The 19,775-nt window shown below is 37.3% G+C and overlaps 1 protein-coding gene and 1 non-coding gene across 2 annotated transcripts; both read left to right on the forward strand.

Moving 5' to 3' along the window:
* The first annotated feature begins 371 nt into the window (after positions 1 to 371).
* Positions 372 to 19,595, forward strand: STRAP (serine/threonine kinase receptor associated protein). The gene is made up of 10 exons (XM_068560899.1): positions 372 to 818; positions 1,546 to 1,681; positions 7,921 to 8,002; positions 8,824 to 8,896; positions 11,518 to 11,614; positions 12,286 to 12,423; positions 15,752 to 15,888; positions 17,538 to 17,687; positions 18,238 to 18,303; positions 19,040 to 19,595. Exons 1-10 carry the CDS (start codon positions 707 to 709, stop codon positions 19,099 to 19,101), a joined length of 1,053 nt encoding a protein of 350 aa, XP_068417000.1. The 5' UTR covers positions 372 to 706; the 3' UTR covers positions 19,102 to 19,595.
* On the forward strand, positions 10,563 to 10,747 carry LOC137775980 (small nucleolar RNA SNORA23). The gene has a single exon (XR_011076106.1). It is a non-coding gene; the product is annotated as a small nucleolar RNA SNORA23 (small nucleolar RNA).
* Positions 19,596 to 19,775: the final 180 nt, after the last annotated feature.

Here is a 19,775-nt window from a genome sequence, read left to right on the forward strand (position 1 = left end):
GCCGCCGCTGGGAACAACTCTGGTTGTTCAACTTAAATATTCTGATACTCAGCACAGTCCAGCTGGTTGGACTGCTCGGTGCGTAATCCACATGGGCCGCCAGGTTCAGGGTCTGAGCGGAGAAGGACCCGCTTTCGCCCCCCGCGAACTCCGCCCGAGAACAGCAAGGCCGCGACTGACCGCTCGAAGTTGGCCGCCGGGACTTTGATCCAAAGCCTAAAGCGCCGCCAGGCGCCGTGCGTAGCGGGCGCAGAGCCAGCGTCACGTGCTCAACGAACGCTGATCTCACGCCTGCGCGCTGCCTTCCTTCTGGCTCCACTAAGCCTCTTCTCCCTGGCGAACCCGCCTTCCCGCCGGATCGTCACTTCCGGCGGACGCTCAGCGTCGTTGGTGTCGTCACTTCCTGCCGGTACCGGTGTGGACGGTGTGGGTCGTGGCCGCCGGTTCTGCGGTTCTCCCCCTCCCCTACTCTCCTCCCTCCCTCCCTTCCCCTCCCTCGACGGCGGTCGGTCGTCCGTCGAAGACTCCCTGACCCGTCCCTAACCCCTTTCTGACCTCGGGGCCACCGGATTGGCCTTTTCCCGTTTCCCGGCTCAACCCCAGAGTCAGGGCGGGGGCCTTGAGGAGGCGGAGGCGGTGCCAAGGAGGAGAGAAAAGACCAGACGACCCTCGGCTCCCCCGCCGGATCGCACGGCTCGCAGCCGCCATGGCAATGAGGCAGACGCCGCTCACCTGCTCGGGCCACACGCGGCCCGTGGTGGATCTGGCCTTCAGTGGCATCACGCCTTACGGCTATTTCCTGATCAGCGCTTGCAAAGGTGAGCAGGGCCGCTGATCGGGCCCCTGACGGCTGGGACTGGGCGGAAAGGGACTGGGGCCGGCATTCCCCTTTGCCGAGCGGACTGCGGCTCTCGCAGCCTTTGAGGTTAGGGCCCATGGTGGGCTGATGGGGAGAGGAGTAGTGTTAGGGTTTCCTCAGCTGACGCCGAGGGGCTTTGCTAAGTAATGGCCCTAACCAAGGTCTCTCATTTTAGCTTTATTGCTATTTTTGGAGAAGCTGAACTGTGCACTTGCCTAGACGCCCCGGCCAACAGACACCGTAAATAATCTTTCAAGGATTCGGGGAATTCAGAAACTAGGCCAGGCCTTGTTTTACACCTTAGTTTACAAAGACTCGCTACTCCTATTATCTCATAGGATATTGTTTTGTTGTATGGAATTTTTCATTTCCATTTTTCATTTTTCATATGGAAGCTGAGGCTTACTGTTAAGAAGTTTGTCCAAAATAAGACGCGAATCTAGATTGTTTTGACGCAGATCAGTAGTCTTCTCACCGAATTACAAATGCTTCCCAAAGAGAATGTCCAGCTCGGTTTTTCAGTTAATTTATTTCTGGACGTTCCTGGACGTCTCCTGTGAGTGAGAATAGATAGACAACAAAAGCAGTTTTCCACTTTGTTTTTCAATATGATCATTTTATGTTTGAATCTTAGATTTTAAGTAATCTGAACTTCTAAATCACATGTCTTCTTAAATATCTTTTAGATGGTAAACCTATGCTACGCCAGGGAGATACAGGAGACTGGATTGGAACGTTTTTGGGTCATAAGGGTGCTGTTTGGGGTGCAACATTAAATAAGGACGCCACCAAAGCAGCTACAGCAGCTGCAGATTTCACAGCGTAAGTGCCGCCAAAAATGGCCACCTTTGGAGTTGTCTGTGGATTGTGTTCAGAAATGATCAAAACTTCAATAAAAGTTATTCATGGAATTCTCACTGCCTGCCATATAGAACACATGGTGTTTGATCTCACCAAAATTCCACCCTGATCCTGCCTGCTTCTTTCTCTTAAATGGTTCTCAAGATGTTCAGAGACTTAAATGACTAAATTCTGTATGTCTGGGTTGGGACCCAGGAATCTGCATTATTAACAGACACTTCAGATAATGAATGTTGGTGGTCATGCTTCCAAATACTGCTCCACATGTGCTGGCTGAGTGGTATCATTAACTCCTATGACTTCCTAGGGCTAATGACCCCACGTTTTTAGCCTAATTTCACTCTCATTTTTGTTAGACATATTTAAAACCCCCCAACTCAATTATTCTTTATTTTTTAAGTTTTTTAAGGCTGAAATCTAAATCATTCTTGATTTTTCCCTTCCATCTAGATTATCATCTTCTTTTGTTGATTCTACCAGCAGAATGCTTCCTGACCACATTGTTTCTTATGCCTCGGCCACTGCCGTATTAGTTCAGGTCCCTACCACTTGTCCTTTCCCATGTGTTCATCCTCCCTGGTGCCGCCAGTTGTGTTCCTGAACACAGATACAAATATCATCATGTCAGTTCTCTATCTCATGATCTTCTTGTCTTCCCTGTGCTTTGTCAGTGCTCCATGATCTTGGGTGTACATTAGAAGCTTTTAAAATACTCAGATGCATGTGTCTAGAAATTCTGATTTAATTGGTCTGGGGTTGCAGTTCCGAACATCAGTTCTTTTCCTTCCTTGAAGTTCTAGGTGATTCTGATGTGCAGCCTTTAACCACTGGCCTAAAGGTTAAATTTCACTTGTTGGCTCTTGAAAATTTGGTCTCATCCTAGTTCATCATTATCGTCGTCTGGCACTGCACGCCGTATGCCCCACAGTCTAGTTATACTAATATTGTTGCAAGAATACACCTTACCTATTCTGATTTTTGCGTTTGTGTATGTTATTAAAGTGATTTGCGGTGACCCACTTTCCCCATCTGAGCATGTGTCATATATAACCTTGGTACCTCTAGTTCCTAATTGTGTTTGTGATTTAGCAGGCACTTAAATGCTTAAAACTAAGGAAGGCAATGTCAAGGGCTATTGCACATGTAATACTCTATTAATAGATTTGAGGCTCTGGAGAGTAAAAGTGGTCTTGTTGATTTTTTTTTTTTTTTTTTTTCTTTAACAGAATTTCACACTAGGGAGCAATTGTAAATGTGTTTGTTGCTCCTTTGTATTAAGCAAATTAAACATACTAAGTTTATTATGAAAAATGAAGGCAGATTGATTGAGTGGTGGATACATGACTATATATTTTTTGAAACTCGTAGACCTCTATATCATGGAGTTAGTTTTACTATATGTAAGTTTTTAAAAATAAAATTTTTAAAATAAGGAGAGGGAGATATAATCCCATGCTTATGTGGGATTAAATTTGAGATGATGAGAGAGCAGTAAGAAAAGTTATAAATGTCAGTATGAACTTTTTTCCTGTGCCTTCAATGAATAGATGTTATTATGTTCATGAATAACCATTGTAAGGCTTTGCACCCTGCCCTATTGTGATTGTATGAAATTCTGATAAAATAAGGAACTGCTTGGTTTTATGTCAGTCCTTTAATGTCAACAGCTTCAGGTCAAATGTTGCTGTAGATGTCAGCATGTGTGCTTATAATGAGACAGAGACTCCTTTGATTGTTAATTATGGGAGGTGAAAAATAGGAAGTAAAAGTGATTCTCAGACAAGGAAGACTTGTGGAGTGTTGGAGGGTGAAGGTGCCCATTCCTTCTTTTTGCTCACACTGTTCCCTGTGTTAAACTTCTGGCTCTTACAGTACTTATTGATGTCAGTGTCATTGCTTTTTGAGGCCAGGGGCCATGTTTTATATTTTTTTGTATACCTGGTTTGTTCAGTACTTTATGTTTGTCAAATAAATAACTTAAGGAAGTTTTCTAAAGTAGAAGGATAAAGAATGGGCGAATTATAGATCTTGGTTTTGCTTCTAAGACATTTGTGTCTGCCATGAGTTCAGCTTTTTTTTTTTTTCCCCCTTTAACTCCTCCAAAGTTTGTTTTTTGCTCAGTCCAGTAGGAACATTGTCATTGGGAATGAATGTCATTGATTTTATAACAGAGATAGAAAATTGGAATTAAAAGCTCTAGATTTAAGATATTTGGTAAGTGGATTTTAAAAATGTCATTATTGAAACTAGGTCCCAGTTTGGTGGTAAGTTAATAGTTAATAAAGTGGTATTTTGAGTTAAATATAATTAGGTAGTAAATGTAACAAGATCTTAGACACTGTAGACATTAGCATTAAAAGAGACAAGCTTTTGAATTGCAGTTCTGGACAAATATATTTCTGTTAGTCTCAGTTCTGTGTTATCTGGCCCTAACAATGTTAATTACATGAGCAAAATGCTTTCTCTCCTCCTGCTTGACAGATGGTCTTGTTCTGATCTTTAAGAGACCTGTGCAAAAGCTTGTTAGGAAGGATGCCCATCTCTGTAAAATCCGTGAAGACTCCTGGTTTGTACATTTAGCCAAATTGTAATGCCGGTCCTCTGGAAAAGAATAAAGTGCATTAGATAGAAATTACTGTTCATGTGATAATTACTCTGAAATGGAGAGAGGAAAGGGTGTGAAAAATATGGCAGTTTAAATACTTAAGAGAGTTCTGAAAAGAGTATTCAGGATTTTATCTTGCTGCCAGAGGCACAGCTATCTTTGTTTAGGTCACTAACAGCATTTAATAGCCCAAACCATTCATTTGAGGACATGTCTGTGTATGGGTATTGAGTGTTGTTTTTGTGCTTTCTTAACGTTTCAGGTCTCAGGGTCTATGTTTACAAGTGGTTATTAAAAGCATGAATGCTGGGGCGGCCATATTGTCTGTGTTTGAACCCTGGCTCCATCCTTTAATAGCTCTGTGACCTTGTGAACTTTATTTAATCTCTTTTTTTTTCAGTTTCATCATCTATACTAATGAGAATAGTAATAGTGCCTACCTCTGGTTGTGAATATTAAATAAGTTGATATGTTTCTAATATTTAGAATATTGCCTAAAATCTAATAACTATGTAAGTGTTACATGTGTAAGGTAACACTGGTAGCTACCACCCCTACTAGACCAAAATCATGTGTTATTTTGGAACTTCTGTGCTAAAGCCATGAAACCTTTTGGTTTCATGCAAGGAAGTTTGAGTAGATTTAAATAACAAGAGGGAGTAGTTTTGGGTTTTTTCCCCCTCAGTTAAGGCTCTCAGGTGCCATCATATAGTGGGAAAGATGTAAGCATTTACATTAGCCAGGCCTGAGTTCCTGTGCTAGCCATGCTGTGTATTTTCAGTTTGATCATGGGATGCTTCTTAAACTTCGGTTTTCACATCTGTAAAATGAGTGTAAGTCTGATTTTTGTGCAAATCAGAGAGATCTTTCTCCACTTACATGCCTGGAGTCTAACATAGTGTCTGTTACATAGTAGGTACTCGGTTAATGGACGCTGAGTCTTACCCTTCAATTGCTCTGTGTCTGTCTGTGAGGTGTGAGAGTGTGTGCATTCTTTGTGTATATTCTTCTCTTTTAATGACTTGTATGGGGTCTGCTGTTATGGAACTTGACCCAACTAAAGAGCTCCCCAGCTTACCTGATTAATCATAGTTGGTATAAATTATTTTTAGGTGATTGTTTTTGTTCCCTCGTTCTTAGGTTTCTCAGACAATTCATTAATTTCATGTTTATCTAAAGGATAATTTTGTTCCTGTTTCTTGTGGAGAAAATACATTCAGCAGAGCCGGTCCGTGGGTGAGTTTAGAATGTTAACTTGAGGTAATTCGGGCAGTCAAGTCAGCTGATGTGTACACTGTCCCCGAAGCACCACCCTCTTTATATCTTTTAATTCATAGAGCTAATGTTAGCACTACATCTCCTGATCCTCTTCTCAGTCCCTCTACTGTCTTCATCTGGAGAGTGCCAAACGTAAAGAAGATGCCTGTGCTCTGTCCAGAGAGTGCTTAAGTAGATCTAGTACAAGTGACTAGAACATGCTCTGTCGAGAGCGTCGAACTCAATTTTACTAGTGTTTCCAAATAGGAGGAAAACAGCTAGATACATGGGCCTTCTGGATGATACTACTACAGTCACACTGGTGCTTTCCTCCTCACCAGTGAATGGACATGGTCTAAGCAGCATATTAAGATTTTAAGGAGTTTGGGGAAGATGATTGAATATACTTGAAATTAGTATTTCTAAGGACATTGCCCAGAGTTCCTTTGAGACATGGCATCATGTGAACAGGATAGAGATTTCAGGTATATTTGATGTTTTCTTCACTTTTGACACCTTCTGTTATTGCAGCAGTCTAATCTTTGTGAACTCTTATCACTGATTTCCCTGTGATTAAGAGTAAGCATATGTAAACAAAAGTAAAAGGAAAAAACAGAAAGGAATGGTTAACGGAGGCGAGATAAATAGAAGGTTTAGTGACAAGATACCATTTGCGATGAACCCTGAGGATGAGTAGAACTGTGATAGCTGAGAATATAAAATACATGCTTAATAGAACAATATGAGCAAAGACAGAGGAGCCTGGAAGAAAATACATGGCTTGTTTGAGGAATGGTCTATAATCTGGTGTGACTAGATTAAGAGAAATAATACAAAATAAGGTTGGGAAAGTAGGGTTGGACCAAGAGAGTTGAATTGGAAGCGGGAGAGATTAGAACAGGTTTCCTGTGCAAAGAGAAATTAATATTTGAGAGTTTAGTAGCAGTACCACTCATAGTTGACATTGTTTCTCTCAGAACATATTTACTCAGCCACTCATGACTCAAGTATATAATTTGCAAGAAATTTACAATTTCTATTGCATCATCAGCATTTATTCCTGTTAGATGGTTCATGTTTCTTTACCGTTGCACATGCTATTAATGCTTATCTACAATGGCCTTTCCCTTTTTTTCCCCCTGGCATGTTTCTACGTGCTCTTTAAGGCTACAGGTTTTTATGCTTAGATTTTCTGGACTTTCTGGCGTAATTAGTGGTGTGTTTTTTGTTTGTGTTTCTATAGTCATGTGTGTTTGTCATTTAATTATAGTTCTTAAATGTATTATTTAATGGATATTTTTTTTCATCTCAGCTAAAGCTAATGCTCTACTAAGGCAGGAACTTTCTTTGGGATCATTTTTTCCCTCCCTTTTGTGCCCTAGTACTGAGTCTAGAGTGACATACTCGATGTATTTATTGTGTGTTTAATGAGTAAATGAAGAAAAGATACTCCTTGCTTTTCTCTGTTTTTCTTTCTCCACTATTTCATTGTTCACTTCTTTCCTAAAAATAAATGTCAGTTACATTAAAATGGAAATCTTTAGGGAACGTAGCTTGTTCCTCATAACAGTTTCTTTTCCCGGGTGGAAAGTTTTCTTGTTTATTTTTCAATAACCTCTTCTGACCTAAAATGAATTGTTGTTTTTTCTTCTTCTTTACTGTTTAAGCTTTTTTATTTGGGGAACCCCTTACAGTATTTTTGTGAACTATTATTTCATCATTATCCCCCAACATATACACACACATACGTATGTGTGTGTAATCACATATATATTTTGGGTTGGGATGGGTTAGGGAAAATAACAGTTGAGAGATTTAAAATCGTCTCAACATTAGCATTATATAATCAAAGGCTGTTACTTTGTGTGGAAGTTAATTGGACTAGGATTTGAGAATTTAAGAGTCACCTTTGAGGAAGAGATGGGGAGAATATTTTCTTCTCTACTGTCTTGATTTAAAATTTCATGTAACCTCTGTAAAGGCTTTTCATTCTCCTGTAAAATTCTTTTAAAGGACTTCTTGTTTTTCATTTCTTGTTTCTCATGTACATGAGAGTAAAGAATAGAGAAAAAAATGGGAAAGTTGAAACTGAACTGGTTAAAATGTTTACAGTCTTGCTAAAAGGATATTATGGCTACAGGCTAAAATGAAAGTAAGGATGGATTGGTTCATGAAACTTGTTTACTTAAAATTTGATATTTCCATTGTCAAAATTAGATTGTTATATCGTTTTTACCTTATGATGTAGTTATATAACATTTCAAATATCTAACTTATTTGGTAATTAATTCTCAAAATTACCACATGTTTATCTTTTAATTTTACTTTTCATTTTTAGCAAAGTGTGGGATGCTGTCTCAGGAGATGAATTGATGACCCTGGCTCATAAACACATTGTCAAGACTGTGGATTTTACGCAGGTATCAGAAAATGGAATTTGTTTTAGGAAGTTAAATTGCCGTTATTATAGGATATCACAATGGTTTTATATTTGATTGGTTTGTATATTTGGTTTTCTGGGGGAATATTTGGTGCACGTTGGCTTATATTTGATTTGACTGTAGATTAAACTGTACACCTTTACAGTTGACTCTTGAATAACACAGGTTTAAACTGTCTAGGTCCACTTAACATGGATATTTTCACTGATAAATACCGCATACTGCAGTATCACACGGTCCACAGTTGTGGAATCTGCAGATGTGGAGGAACTGCATGTGGGAGGAACCACATGTATAGAGGGCTGACTATTACGTATACGTGGATTTTCGACTGTGTGGAGGGTGGGTCCCCTGATCCCTTCGTTGTTCAACTCAACTGTATTTTGTCTTAGTTGATCCTGTGAGGCTTTTAAGAACCCTGAAACTCTTGTATCAGTACTTCAACAATAGCAACAAACATCTAAAAAGCCCAAATAATGTTTCCCAGCCACTTTCAGAAGGGAGAGGATAAATTTGAGGTCATCACAGATGTACTCCTCAGTAGGCAGCTGGATCAGGGCCGACTAAGAGAAGCCATGTGGAGGTGGTATGACATTTGAACTGGGAAGCTTACAGGGCTTTGGCTATTATGAGAATGATAAATGCTCTACAGTATTTTCTCAGGAGTAATTGGTCTGTATGCATCTCCTTGTGACATCTGTGAGCCTTATTTGGATTCTGTTTGGTGTTGAAGAAGTTTCAAAGAGATGTAGCTTTTAAAATGGTTAATCTAGTAAGATTTTACTTACGTGTGTTTTCAGGACAGTAATTACTTGTTAACCGGGGGACAGGATAAACTGTTACGCATATATGACTTGAACAAACCTGAAGCAGGTAAGTGTAATTTATACGTATTTGTGGTTTTGTTTTCTTTTAATTTAAGTAACTTTTCCTGATTAAAGGAATTCATATTTAGTATTCAAATTAGGAAAATAAAGATAGTCACAAAGAAAAAAATTAAAATATAATCCATCATCCAGCATTATTAATTGCTGATAACGTCTTTAGCTTTTGGTTCATGTTTTTCCAGTTCTTTTTTTAATGCAGATATCTTTTGAAATATTGATTTATTTACTACATTGTGCTTGTATAGCCTTCCTACAATTTAAAAAATTATCATGGTAAATTTTTATCATGATACTAAGTCTAAAAAGGTGCGTAACTGTTAACTACCTTTTGGTTAGGAGTGGTTATTATCTGTAGAAGGTGAGAAGGGTAAGAATTCTCAGTGTGTATGCATACTTAGATTTTTGAACCACATGGGTATATTAGCTATTCAGAAGAATTTTAAAAATCTGTAATAGTTTTTTCATGTCTTTAAATATTCTATTCATTCTTTCTAATGACTGTATGGCTCTCTATTCTGTGGATAAGTGAACTAGCCAGTCTCCTATTATGGCTTATTTGGTTATTTACAAATTTTAAAGATTATAAGCAGTGTTGTGCTCAACATCCTTATAGTTGCATATACTTCCACAATTGTTTCTGTAGGATACCTACATAGAAATAGAATTGTTGGGACAGAAAGGAGGTACGCTTGGAAGCCACTGATAGATACTACCAAGGGGCCCTCCAGTGAAGTATAAAAATGTATCTATAGCTAACCTGTTCTAGCAAACACTGATAACTAGCTTTATCTTTGCCAATTTAATAGAAGAAGAATGATTCTGTCTTATTAATGTGCACTTGAAAAGTTATTCATGAGATTAAAATACTGTTGAATACCATTTTAATGTACTACTTCTTTTGTGAACTAAGTACCTGTACATCTTTTTATTACTCGTTTTAAAGTTTCTTTATTGTATTCTCATTAGTCATTTGCTTTTAAATTTTGTCAGTAAGGTTTATGGTATGCACATTTTTAAAAATTGGGTGGTAAAATCTATCATTTCCTTTATGAATTCTCTCATTGCACAGAAGTTGTAAGACATACCTTTTCTTCCCTAGTCAGACATTCACCTCTATTTTGTAGTATTTCAGTGCTTTTCTAGTCACATACTATGTATTTTAAAAGCTACCAAAATATGACAAAAAGAACTTTGTTTTATTTATTATATAGTAGTTGGGTTCTTAAATTTTGTATCTTGGGTACTACTGTTTATTCGTAACTCAATAAACTTCAGAAGTTTGTAAGAAAGTCAAAGCTACATTGGAAATTAAGCAGTTGTTCTCGAAATATCTTTTCTAAAAGTACTTCTAAGGTGAGGAAACAAACTACCTTTGTGGATTATTGTCCTTTGGCACCTGGTAATTTTTTTCTTCATTCTCTCTAATAACTTTATGCCAAAACATAGCAAACTACTCTGACCTCACTGAATCAGTGTATCTATCTGACTCAGCAAGATAGTTCAGGGCTCAGGTAGACATATTTCGTCTTCTTTTACCTTTCTCAAAGCTGCCTTTTGAAAGTGGCTCTTCCACTGTCTTGCATTGGAAAGGAGCAATTAACTGAGCTTATACTGTCCGTCAGAAACCCGATTAGAAACTTTAGATGATGGCTGCTGTAACGTGTGCATGGTTTTCATCTGTGTCTTGATAGCAGTGTCTGTCTGTGCTTTGCATTCAGCTCTTGCTATCCACTCAAACATCATGCAGCCAAAGAGTAAGTTGGGATCATAGTACTGGTGTAGTGTTGTCTCTTTGGACATATCCACCACTGGCCAGCTTCCAAATTCCCACACAGAGAACTTTGGGAATAGAGATATTGTCGCTTGGGGGAATTTAATGTGAAATACCTCTAGTAACTCTGTATTTTTTTTAAAAGGCAAAAAAAAAAAAAAAGAAACTTTGAATGTATATTCTCATTTGATTCTTATACTCAAATCCAAGGTATAGTAACTGTTGTTAATCCAGTTTCCAAGTGAAGAAATGTAGTCTTCAAAAGGTTAAGTGACTTGCCCAAAGTCAAAGTTGTGTTGAATGGTATTGCCTCCAACTTCTGCTTTTGCCCAGAGGTAACAAGTGGTTTTGTTTTGTTTTTTAAGTGTTTGGAAAGTCTCGAACAGAGACAGGTTCCCACCTTTTTGATGCTTTGCTCTGCCAACAGTGGCTTGGAAGAGGGTCCTAGCATTAGTGATAGCACTTGAGTTAGCTCAGGCTGTCTTGTTCCCGGGTCCATATTCTTATTAAATTATGCCACCTTAGGTATTCTTTTATTTCACTGAAGTACAACAATGCTTTCAAAAGCAGAAAAGTAGGCTGGAGGGAGTGGTGTATTCAGTTCCATCTGCATGTATAGTTCTTGGGTTCCTTGTCATGCAGATACATTTTTGTTTAAGTATAGAAAAACTAAATGTATCCTAGGTAAACATCAAGTTTAAATTGTGGTGGGCTTTGAAAAGTTGCAGTCTAATTTAAAACATAGTTTTTCTTTTCTTTTTACATAGTTGTTCAAATATTGCTTAGTTTTAAAAATCAAATATTAACAAATGTATTTTAAATTGTTTTATCTTAAGAACCTAAGGAAATCAGTGGTCATACCTCTGGTATTAAAAAGGCTCTGTGGTGCAGTGAGGATCAACAGATCCTTTCAGCTGATGATAAAACTGTTCGGTAAGTAATTTTTCTTTAATAATTTAAAGTTTGAAAAATATTTGACCTTAGAGCTTATATCTGAAAGTTTTTTATAACTACTATGTAGGAAGCATTGTGTCTGAACATTACAACTTTGGCTCTGCAGGGGTCAGATTTTTCTGAAGCTATCCATTTACTGTTATAAACGTAGAGCAGAATTCACAAGACAGTTAAGAATACTGCCACCTTTATAAGCAGATGCTCTTAACCCAGGTCAGTGGGCAGGCTGGCCATAGGGTGTCCAGTAAACCCCTGAAATTCTATACACAGTTTTGTGAGCTGACACCTAATGTATTTTTCTGTGGAAAGATAACTATCAGACTCACAAAAATCGAGTGTAAGAACCATTATTTAGAGCAACGCTGAAATTGATTAGATTAGGAGTGTCTTAATAGCACAGTTTTGCTGAATCATTTGGGAAGTATATTTAAAGTATTAGTTTTGATTTCACCAACAAGCTACCAAATAATTTGATGCTTTATGGGAACCCAAAATCTCTCAGTATCATCTGTAATTTATGAGTTGGAGTAGAGGTTGTTTTACAGTTGTGGTTATTTCATTGGTTAATCTGCAGGTGTAATTTAAGCTATAAGCATTTTTCTTAAATGAGTAAATACCTCCTTATTGTCCTCTTTTTTTTTTTTCTTCAGCCTTTGGGATCATGCTACTATGACAGAAGTGAAATCTCTAAATTTTAATATGTCTGTTAGCAGTATGGAATATATTCCTGAGGGAGAGATGTTGGTAATAACTTATGGACGATCTATTGCTTTTCATAGTGCAGTAAGGTATGTCTAAGAAATACCTTCATTTCCTTTTCTGGTAATACAGGGGCAGTTTAAGGTACTTAAAAATTGGAAGGCATATGCTAAGGTATTTAACTCTTTTAAAGGCAAATTTTGGCCTATATTATGTAATATGGAGGGAAGTGTTTCCATACCCAGTAATAATGAGTTTTTTAAGAATTTGGTATGCTTTAATCAGAGGAATTAATCAAATTAATTTCCAGATATTTAGGACATTTATTGGTAAAATTCACCAATTTTTAATCAGTATTTTTCTTAAAAGGATCACTAGACTGGTGCTGTAGTTTATATTGTTCATTACTCTATAAAACCTCTGTGATCTTGATTCTGCTATTTATTTCACTTTAAAATTTCAGGGAAATTAGTGATTTTTTTTTTCTGCTTCCAAGTATGGTATAGACCTAATGATTTTTTTAAATACAGACTTAATTTTTGTGGCTATAAATGTATTAAATGTTGATGTTGAAAATTTGGAAAATATAATCTTTAAAAACCTACAGTCCTACAGCCAGAAGGTTCGTGGTAGCTGTATTTTTTGCTAGTCTTTTTTCGTCAGGGGGGTGTGTGTGTGTGTATGTATTAGTGTTGGTTTTTTTCTTTAGTTACTAGTACCCTAATGAGCATAATTTTTATTTTTTTATTCTAAAATACTCTTAGCCATTAAACTTCTTTGCAAACAGTTTTCCTAGGTGTTTTGCATCGTAGATTACACTAAATCATGTATCAGTTCCCCTGTTTTAACACTGCAGTGAGATTTGTGGTACATCTCTTGAATGTTTCTTTACAAGAGAATCCTGTAAGTAGAATTATCAGTTCAAAGGTTAGGAATGTCATGGCTGGAGCAGTCTGCAGCCTGCGTGCTGCTTTGTCACCTGCCCCATCCTGCCTGCCACGGCCCTGGGTGGGTGCCTTCCACACGCTGTGCAGTCTGCTCTCCAGTGGGTAGATTCACAGAGAAACATGACAACAGCAAATGGTGTTGGAACAGTGGGAATCAGCAATTTTTCACAGGAAGCTTTGGGAGATGTTGTTTAGTGTAGTCTGCCTGAAGTTGGAACAAAGTTGAACAAACAAGATGAGTTTGGTGCTTTGGAAAGTGTGAAAACTGCTAGTGAACTCTGTTCTCCTCTATCAGGAGTAGTAAGTGAAATTAATGAAGCCCTTGCAGAAAAGCCAGGACTTGTCAGTAAATCTTGTTGTGAAGATCAAGACGACACTGAGTAAACCCTTCAGAATTAGATGAACTAATGGGTGAAGAAGCATGTGAGAAATACATAAAATGTATTGAGGAGTGAAAGTGGAACCCCTAAATAAACTAGTTTGAAACAAACAAAACAAAGGGTGGCAATGTGTTTAAAGTTCTTAGGAAACATGCCACTTACTTGATTTCCATAAGGAATATACCACATTATACTCTGACCAGCAGTCCTAACCTTTTCTCTAAAGGGCCGCTTGCAGAGCTAAGCTTCACTGAATGGCAGAAGGAAAGAGAAGGCAGTCATAATGGAGACGAGCAATTAAGAATGTAAAAGAGTTCATACACACACAGTGAATTGATAATAATAGTAATGTTATTGATAATAATAATGTTATTGCTCAGAACCATTAAATTGTACAGCTATGTTCATTGCTTCTGGATTTGGGCAGCGTGCAGCCCTGCTGTAGAACGTTGCCTGAAATGGTGGTGGTGGAGGTTTGCTGGCCTGTTAAATATACTAACATTTAAGTCGGAAAGTTGCTATTCAGTGATCCTGCGTAAGTCAGCCTTAATTTTTCATGCTTTGTAGTGTGTGATGATGGGAGTAGGATGGCAACATTTCGGAGCTGAAATACTCTGATGTTGTGTGTTGGAAGCCTTTCAGGATTTTTAGGGTTAGACTGGAAAAGAGCCGATGTCCAAACTCATTGATGTTCAGGTGAAGCTACTGTTACGCATTGATTTTTGTTATGTAGCTGTAGTCTCAGACTTAGTTATTGTTTTATAGCCTGATAGTTAAAAACTGATCCATTTTTAGCAGTTTTATATTTCACAGTATTAAAGGTTTTTCCTGTTGCAGAAACTTATAAATTCTCAGCAGTTGAAAATAATATACAAATAATCCTTTATATTAATTACTTACTGTAAAAACTTTTTCTGTTTACAAAGATAATGCATGCTTGTCCTAAAAAAATTAGACAATGCAGAATTAAATTTTTTTCAAAGCAAAAATCCCAGTATATTAGCCCTACTGTTTTAATTAGCCAGCCCAGTCATTTTCAGGAAGGCATTCACTGCACAAAATGTGGATATCCCTTTGTGGAAGTATCTTTGTATTTTGCGGATGAACTCCACTTGGGCATAGTATCCTTCTGAATTTTTTATTTTTTTGCTAGTATTACTTAGAGGGTTTTTTTTTGGTGTTTTTACTCTTTTTTTTTTTTTTTAAATTGAAGTGTAGTTGATTTACAAGGTTGTGTTAATTTCTGCTGTACAGCAAAGTGATTCAGTTATACATATACATACATTCTTTCTTTATATTCTTTTCCATGATGGTTTATCACAGAATATTGAATATAGTCCCCTGTGCTCTACAGTAGAACCTTGTTGCTATCCATTCTTTATATAATAATTTGCATCTGCTAATCCCAGACTCCCACTCCGTCCCTCCCTCCCTGCCCTGCAACCACCAGTCTGTGCTCTGTGTCTGTGAGTCTGTTTCTGTTTTGTAATTTCATTTGTGTCATATTTTAGATTCCATATGTAAGTGATATCATATGGTATTTGTCTTCCTCTTTCTGACTTACTTACTATGATAATCTCTAGGTCCATCCATGTAGCTGCAAATAGCATCATTTCATTCTTTTGTATGGCTGAGTAGTATTCCACTGTATATATGTACCACATCTTCTTTATCCATTCATCTGTTGATGGGCATTTACGTTGTTTCCATGTCTTGGCTATTGTGAATAGTGCTACTATGAACATAGGGGTGCATGTAGCTTTTTGAATTATAGTTTTGTCTGGATATATGCCAGGAGTGGGATTGCTGGATCATATGGCAACTGTATTTTTAATTTTTTAAGGAACCTCCACACTGTTTTCCATAGTGACTGCACCAAGTTACATTCCCACCAACAGTGCAGGAGGGTTCCCTTTTTTGCACACCTAGAGGGTTTTTTTTTTTTTTTTAACATCACTGTGTTTGACCAAATGAATATTGGATTATTCCTTGAGTTTCAGAGTTTAGGAACAGTTTAAATGTATAATTGTTTCCTTGTATTATTTATTAAATATTAAAAATTTATAAATATTATCTAAATTTTTTTCTAGTTTGGACCCAATTAAGTCTTTTGAAGCTCCTGCAACCATCAATTCTGCATCTCTTCATCCTGAGAAAGAATTTCTTGTTGCAGGGGGTGAAGATTTTAAACTTTATAAGTATGATTATAATAGTGGAGAAGAATTAGGTGAGTTGTCCACTTTTTCTTAAAATGATGTAGGTACCTTGATCAAATGTTAGGTTTCAGCGATTAACACCTCAGCCAAGTTTTTAGCTGCTACTTTGTTTTTAGCTGTCTTGCTTTACCATCCAATGAACTTCAGCTTGTTAGAATTATACACAAAGAATAAAAGACAATTTTATGTTTTGTTTCTTTGGGAAGACTGATGGATTTGGGTTGGGTAAATCGAACCTTGGTGAATAGACTAAATAGAATCTATTTTAATTGTTTATGGTTCATCCTTTATTGCTTGCATGTAAGTTACTTTTTAAAAAAATTTTATTTATTTTTGGCTGCATTGGGTCTTCGTTGCTGTGCGTGGGCTGTCTCTAGTTGTGGTGAGCTGGGGCTACTCTTCATTGTGGTGCGTGGGCTTCTCATTGCGGTGGCTTTTCTTGTTGCGGAGCACGGGCTCAGTAGTTGCGGCGTGTGGGCTCTAGGGCACGCGGGCTTCAGTAGTTGTGGCACTTGAGCTCAGTAGTTGTGGCTCATGGCTCTTGAGTGCAGGCTCAGTAGTTGTGATGCGCAGACTTAGTTGCTCCGTGGCGTGTGGGATCTTCCCAGACCAGGGATTGAACCCGTGTCCCCTGCATTGCTAGGTGGATTCTTAACCACTGCGCCACCAGGGAAGTCCCTATAAGTGACTTTGCCATTGTTCTTATTTAATGTCACTTTTCAGAGTTTTAGAATGTTTTGGCCACATGTTTTATTCTCTGAAAAAGAGAAGTAAATTATTTGCCTGGTATCTGAGGTCACAATTAGTGAACACTGAACCTTGGACCCAGACATTCTTATTCCAAAATCTCATATTCTTTCTATTCTCATGATAATTTTTTACACTCATGATAACATGATCATGATATTCTCTGGGGGAAGCTAATGCGTGAGTGTCCTTGAGTTGAATAGACATGGAGGCAGAACAGGATCACTGGTCTAGTAAACAGCTTTGAAAACTGATAAGGTGATAAGGCATTAGAAAGTAAGCGAGAAAAGTTCATAACTAAGGATATGCCTTAAACAGAACAACACCGCTACTAATCTGTACATTTTCTCTTTAAACTCCGTATAGGATCAGCACTGATCCGATATCTTCATGTTCTGTGTGACAGAACGACTAGTGGACTCTAGGTAGATGGCTGGGAAATTAAGAGGCAGAGTGTGTAAAAGAGCTCCATCTGGTGGCTCTCTATAGGCATAATAAGAGTTGGTTCCCTAGTAAACAGACAGTGAGTTTGGGATTTGGAAATGGGGATTGAATTCACAGACTTTAGATCTGCTTTCTGTAGATTTTAGAGGGGTTTTCATTTACTCCCTTTCTTTATTTTTATTGGGACATGACGCCTCAGTTTTTTGTATTTTTTTTTTTTTAGAGACAGTGTGAAACCATAGTGTGTGCTAGGATTGCAAAGGACTAATCTTACAGAGATATTGTAGACATGATGAACCAGTTTGTGATGAGAATCACTTTATTTTCAATTAGGTATAGTTCTTTGACTTTGCCGTCATGAATTTCACATCTTCCCAATAATGTAGACAATTATTTTCTCTAGTGTATCAATACTTAAATGTCATGTTTAAGTATTAAATTATCTAAAAGCCCTTCTCTTCTTTTTCAGAATCCTACAAAGGACACTTTGGTCCCATTCACTGTGTGAGGTTTAGTCCTGACGGAGAACTCTATGCTAGTGGTTCTGAAGATGGAACACTGAGACTATGGCAGACTGTGGTAGGAAAAACATACGGCCTTTGGAAATGTGTGCTTCCTGGTAAGAATTTTTATTCATGATTTTGTATCATTTTTCATTGTTAATTTTGTTTCAGCATTTCTGTCTTTTTAGATTTTAAAGTATATAATATGGTTACAGCAAAGAGAAGCCCGTGACTAATAAATCATCCATTGTGTTCTTTGGTTTAAATTTTTTTGTTGTACAATATATTCTGTTCCTAAATTTTTACCCTAGATCATTTGGTGAATGGAATACACCTAATTCAAAATTTGCTAGAGGACAGTATAAAGAACTTATAAGTAAATGTATTTAATCTCTGAATAATACTACTTAGTGATTCTTACTAGTAGACATGGTTTTTAATAAAAATACTTAGTTATTGATCCCAGAGTAGTTGTAGTATGGATCTAAAAGTATGAATCTAAAAGACATACTTTTTTAGAATCACAATTATTAAGAAAGCTGTTCCTCTCATGCTTTGTAGCTCATCGCTTGGCATAGTCTTGGCGTACTCTTCTTGCTTGTTAAATGCTAGAAATTGCTAGTGATATTATAATTCACATAATCATCATTGCTTTTATTTTCATAGAAGAAGATAGTGGTGAGCTGGCAAAGCCGAAGATCAGTTTTCCAGAGACAGCGGAAGAGGAGCTAGGTAAATACTAACAATTAACTTCTGTAGAGTCCTGGTGGATTGAAAATTGAAGTGTTAATGTTAGCTTACTCATTGACAAAGGGAATTTATTCAGTATGAACATATACTTAAAGAATAGAAAGTTTAAATATGTGTATATTTATATATACATGTTTACAAGACAAATATTTAAATACCTACTGCATGGTAGTAGCCACGGAGATGTATTACGTCTTATGGACGTGACTGATGAGGCTACTCTTACAGGACTTAGTGTCTAACTTAGGAGGCAGGTGCCAAAATAAATACATAGTTACAATTGTAGTTTTTACTTAGCGCTTGTTAAGCACTTACTACATACCAAGCGCCCTTCCCCAAATCTAGAATTACAAATTGTAATGCGCTCTGATCATATAATAATGTTTGAAGTTGGAATAAATAAAGGAGGGAGCCAGATCTTTCAAAGATCTGACTTTAATTCAGTGTTTATTAGGTAGTTGAAGTCACTGAAAATTTAGCCTGGAAGAGGGGCCCCTTGGAGGTTAAGTTATGGTGTGGAAGAGTTTGATGGGAAGTGTGTGAACTCTTTCTTCATTGCTTTTTCAGTGGCCTGAGCTCATCATTAGTGGCATGTGTGCTGTTCTCTTTTGCTTCCCCTCATCAGCATGCTTTAAAAACTTTTTCATTCACAGAAATGTAGAATTGCTTCTTTCCTTTCTTAAATTGACTATTGTGACTTTTTGTTTTTGAATTGTAGAAGAAATTGCTTCAGAGAATTCAGATTCCATCTATAGTTCAACTCCTGAAGTTAAGGCCTGAGCATCAGGCAGATGTACACAACTTATGGACTAAAACAAACAGAGAAAAGCATCAGCCTCCAGAGTTACTCTCTGCTTAAGGCAAACATGAGCAGTAAATAATGAGGAATATGAATTAGCTCCAGTGCTGGAACTAACCAACTTGGTGATACCTATAAGTGAAAACACAAGAGTATCAGCTGAAGGCAGATGGAGTTATACTCTTGTAGTACCATGGTCTGTTGTCTTTTTAATGAATATGTGCAAACCAACATCCAATTTCTCTTATTACAGGTAGATTTCTTGTAGCTGTTTATGTTATTATGAAGAGGGAAAATATATTGGCTTATTTTTCTGACTTTTCCCTTAAAGCAGAAAGCCATTTTTTTTTGCTTTAGTTATAAAGAAGAGGGGGATACATGATAAAGTAACTGGTTTGATTTCTCTTTCATTGTACACTGTTTCTGAACATCTAATTGTTTTTAGTTGTCTAAATAAAATGCCTCTAAAACAAAACTGCGTTTGTTTCTTGGGAAAAATTGATAGGTTTGAGTTTTATAGATGGAAATTGCCAGAAAGTTTTTCTACATCATAACTATATCGAAAGACAACCCGGTTAAAGAATCTGTAGTGAACATAAATTGTTTCCTGATTTTGAAATTCAATTACTTGTACTGGAGTTTTGAAATTTTTATG

Source organism: Eschrichtius robustus, chromosome 13 (assembly GCF_028021215.1).
Source record: "Eschrichtius robustus isolate mEscRob2 chromosome 13, mEscRob2.pri, whole genome shotgun sequence".
Taxonomy (NCBI): Eukaryota; Metazoa; Chordata; class Mammalia; order Artiodactyla; family Eschrichtiidae; genus Eschrichtius; species Eschrichtius robustus.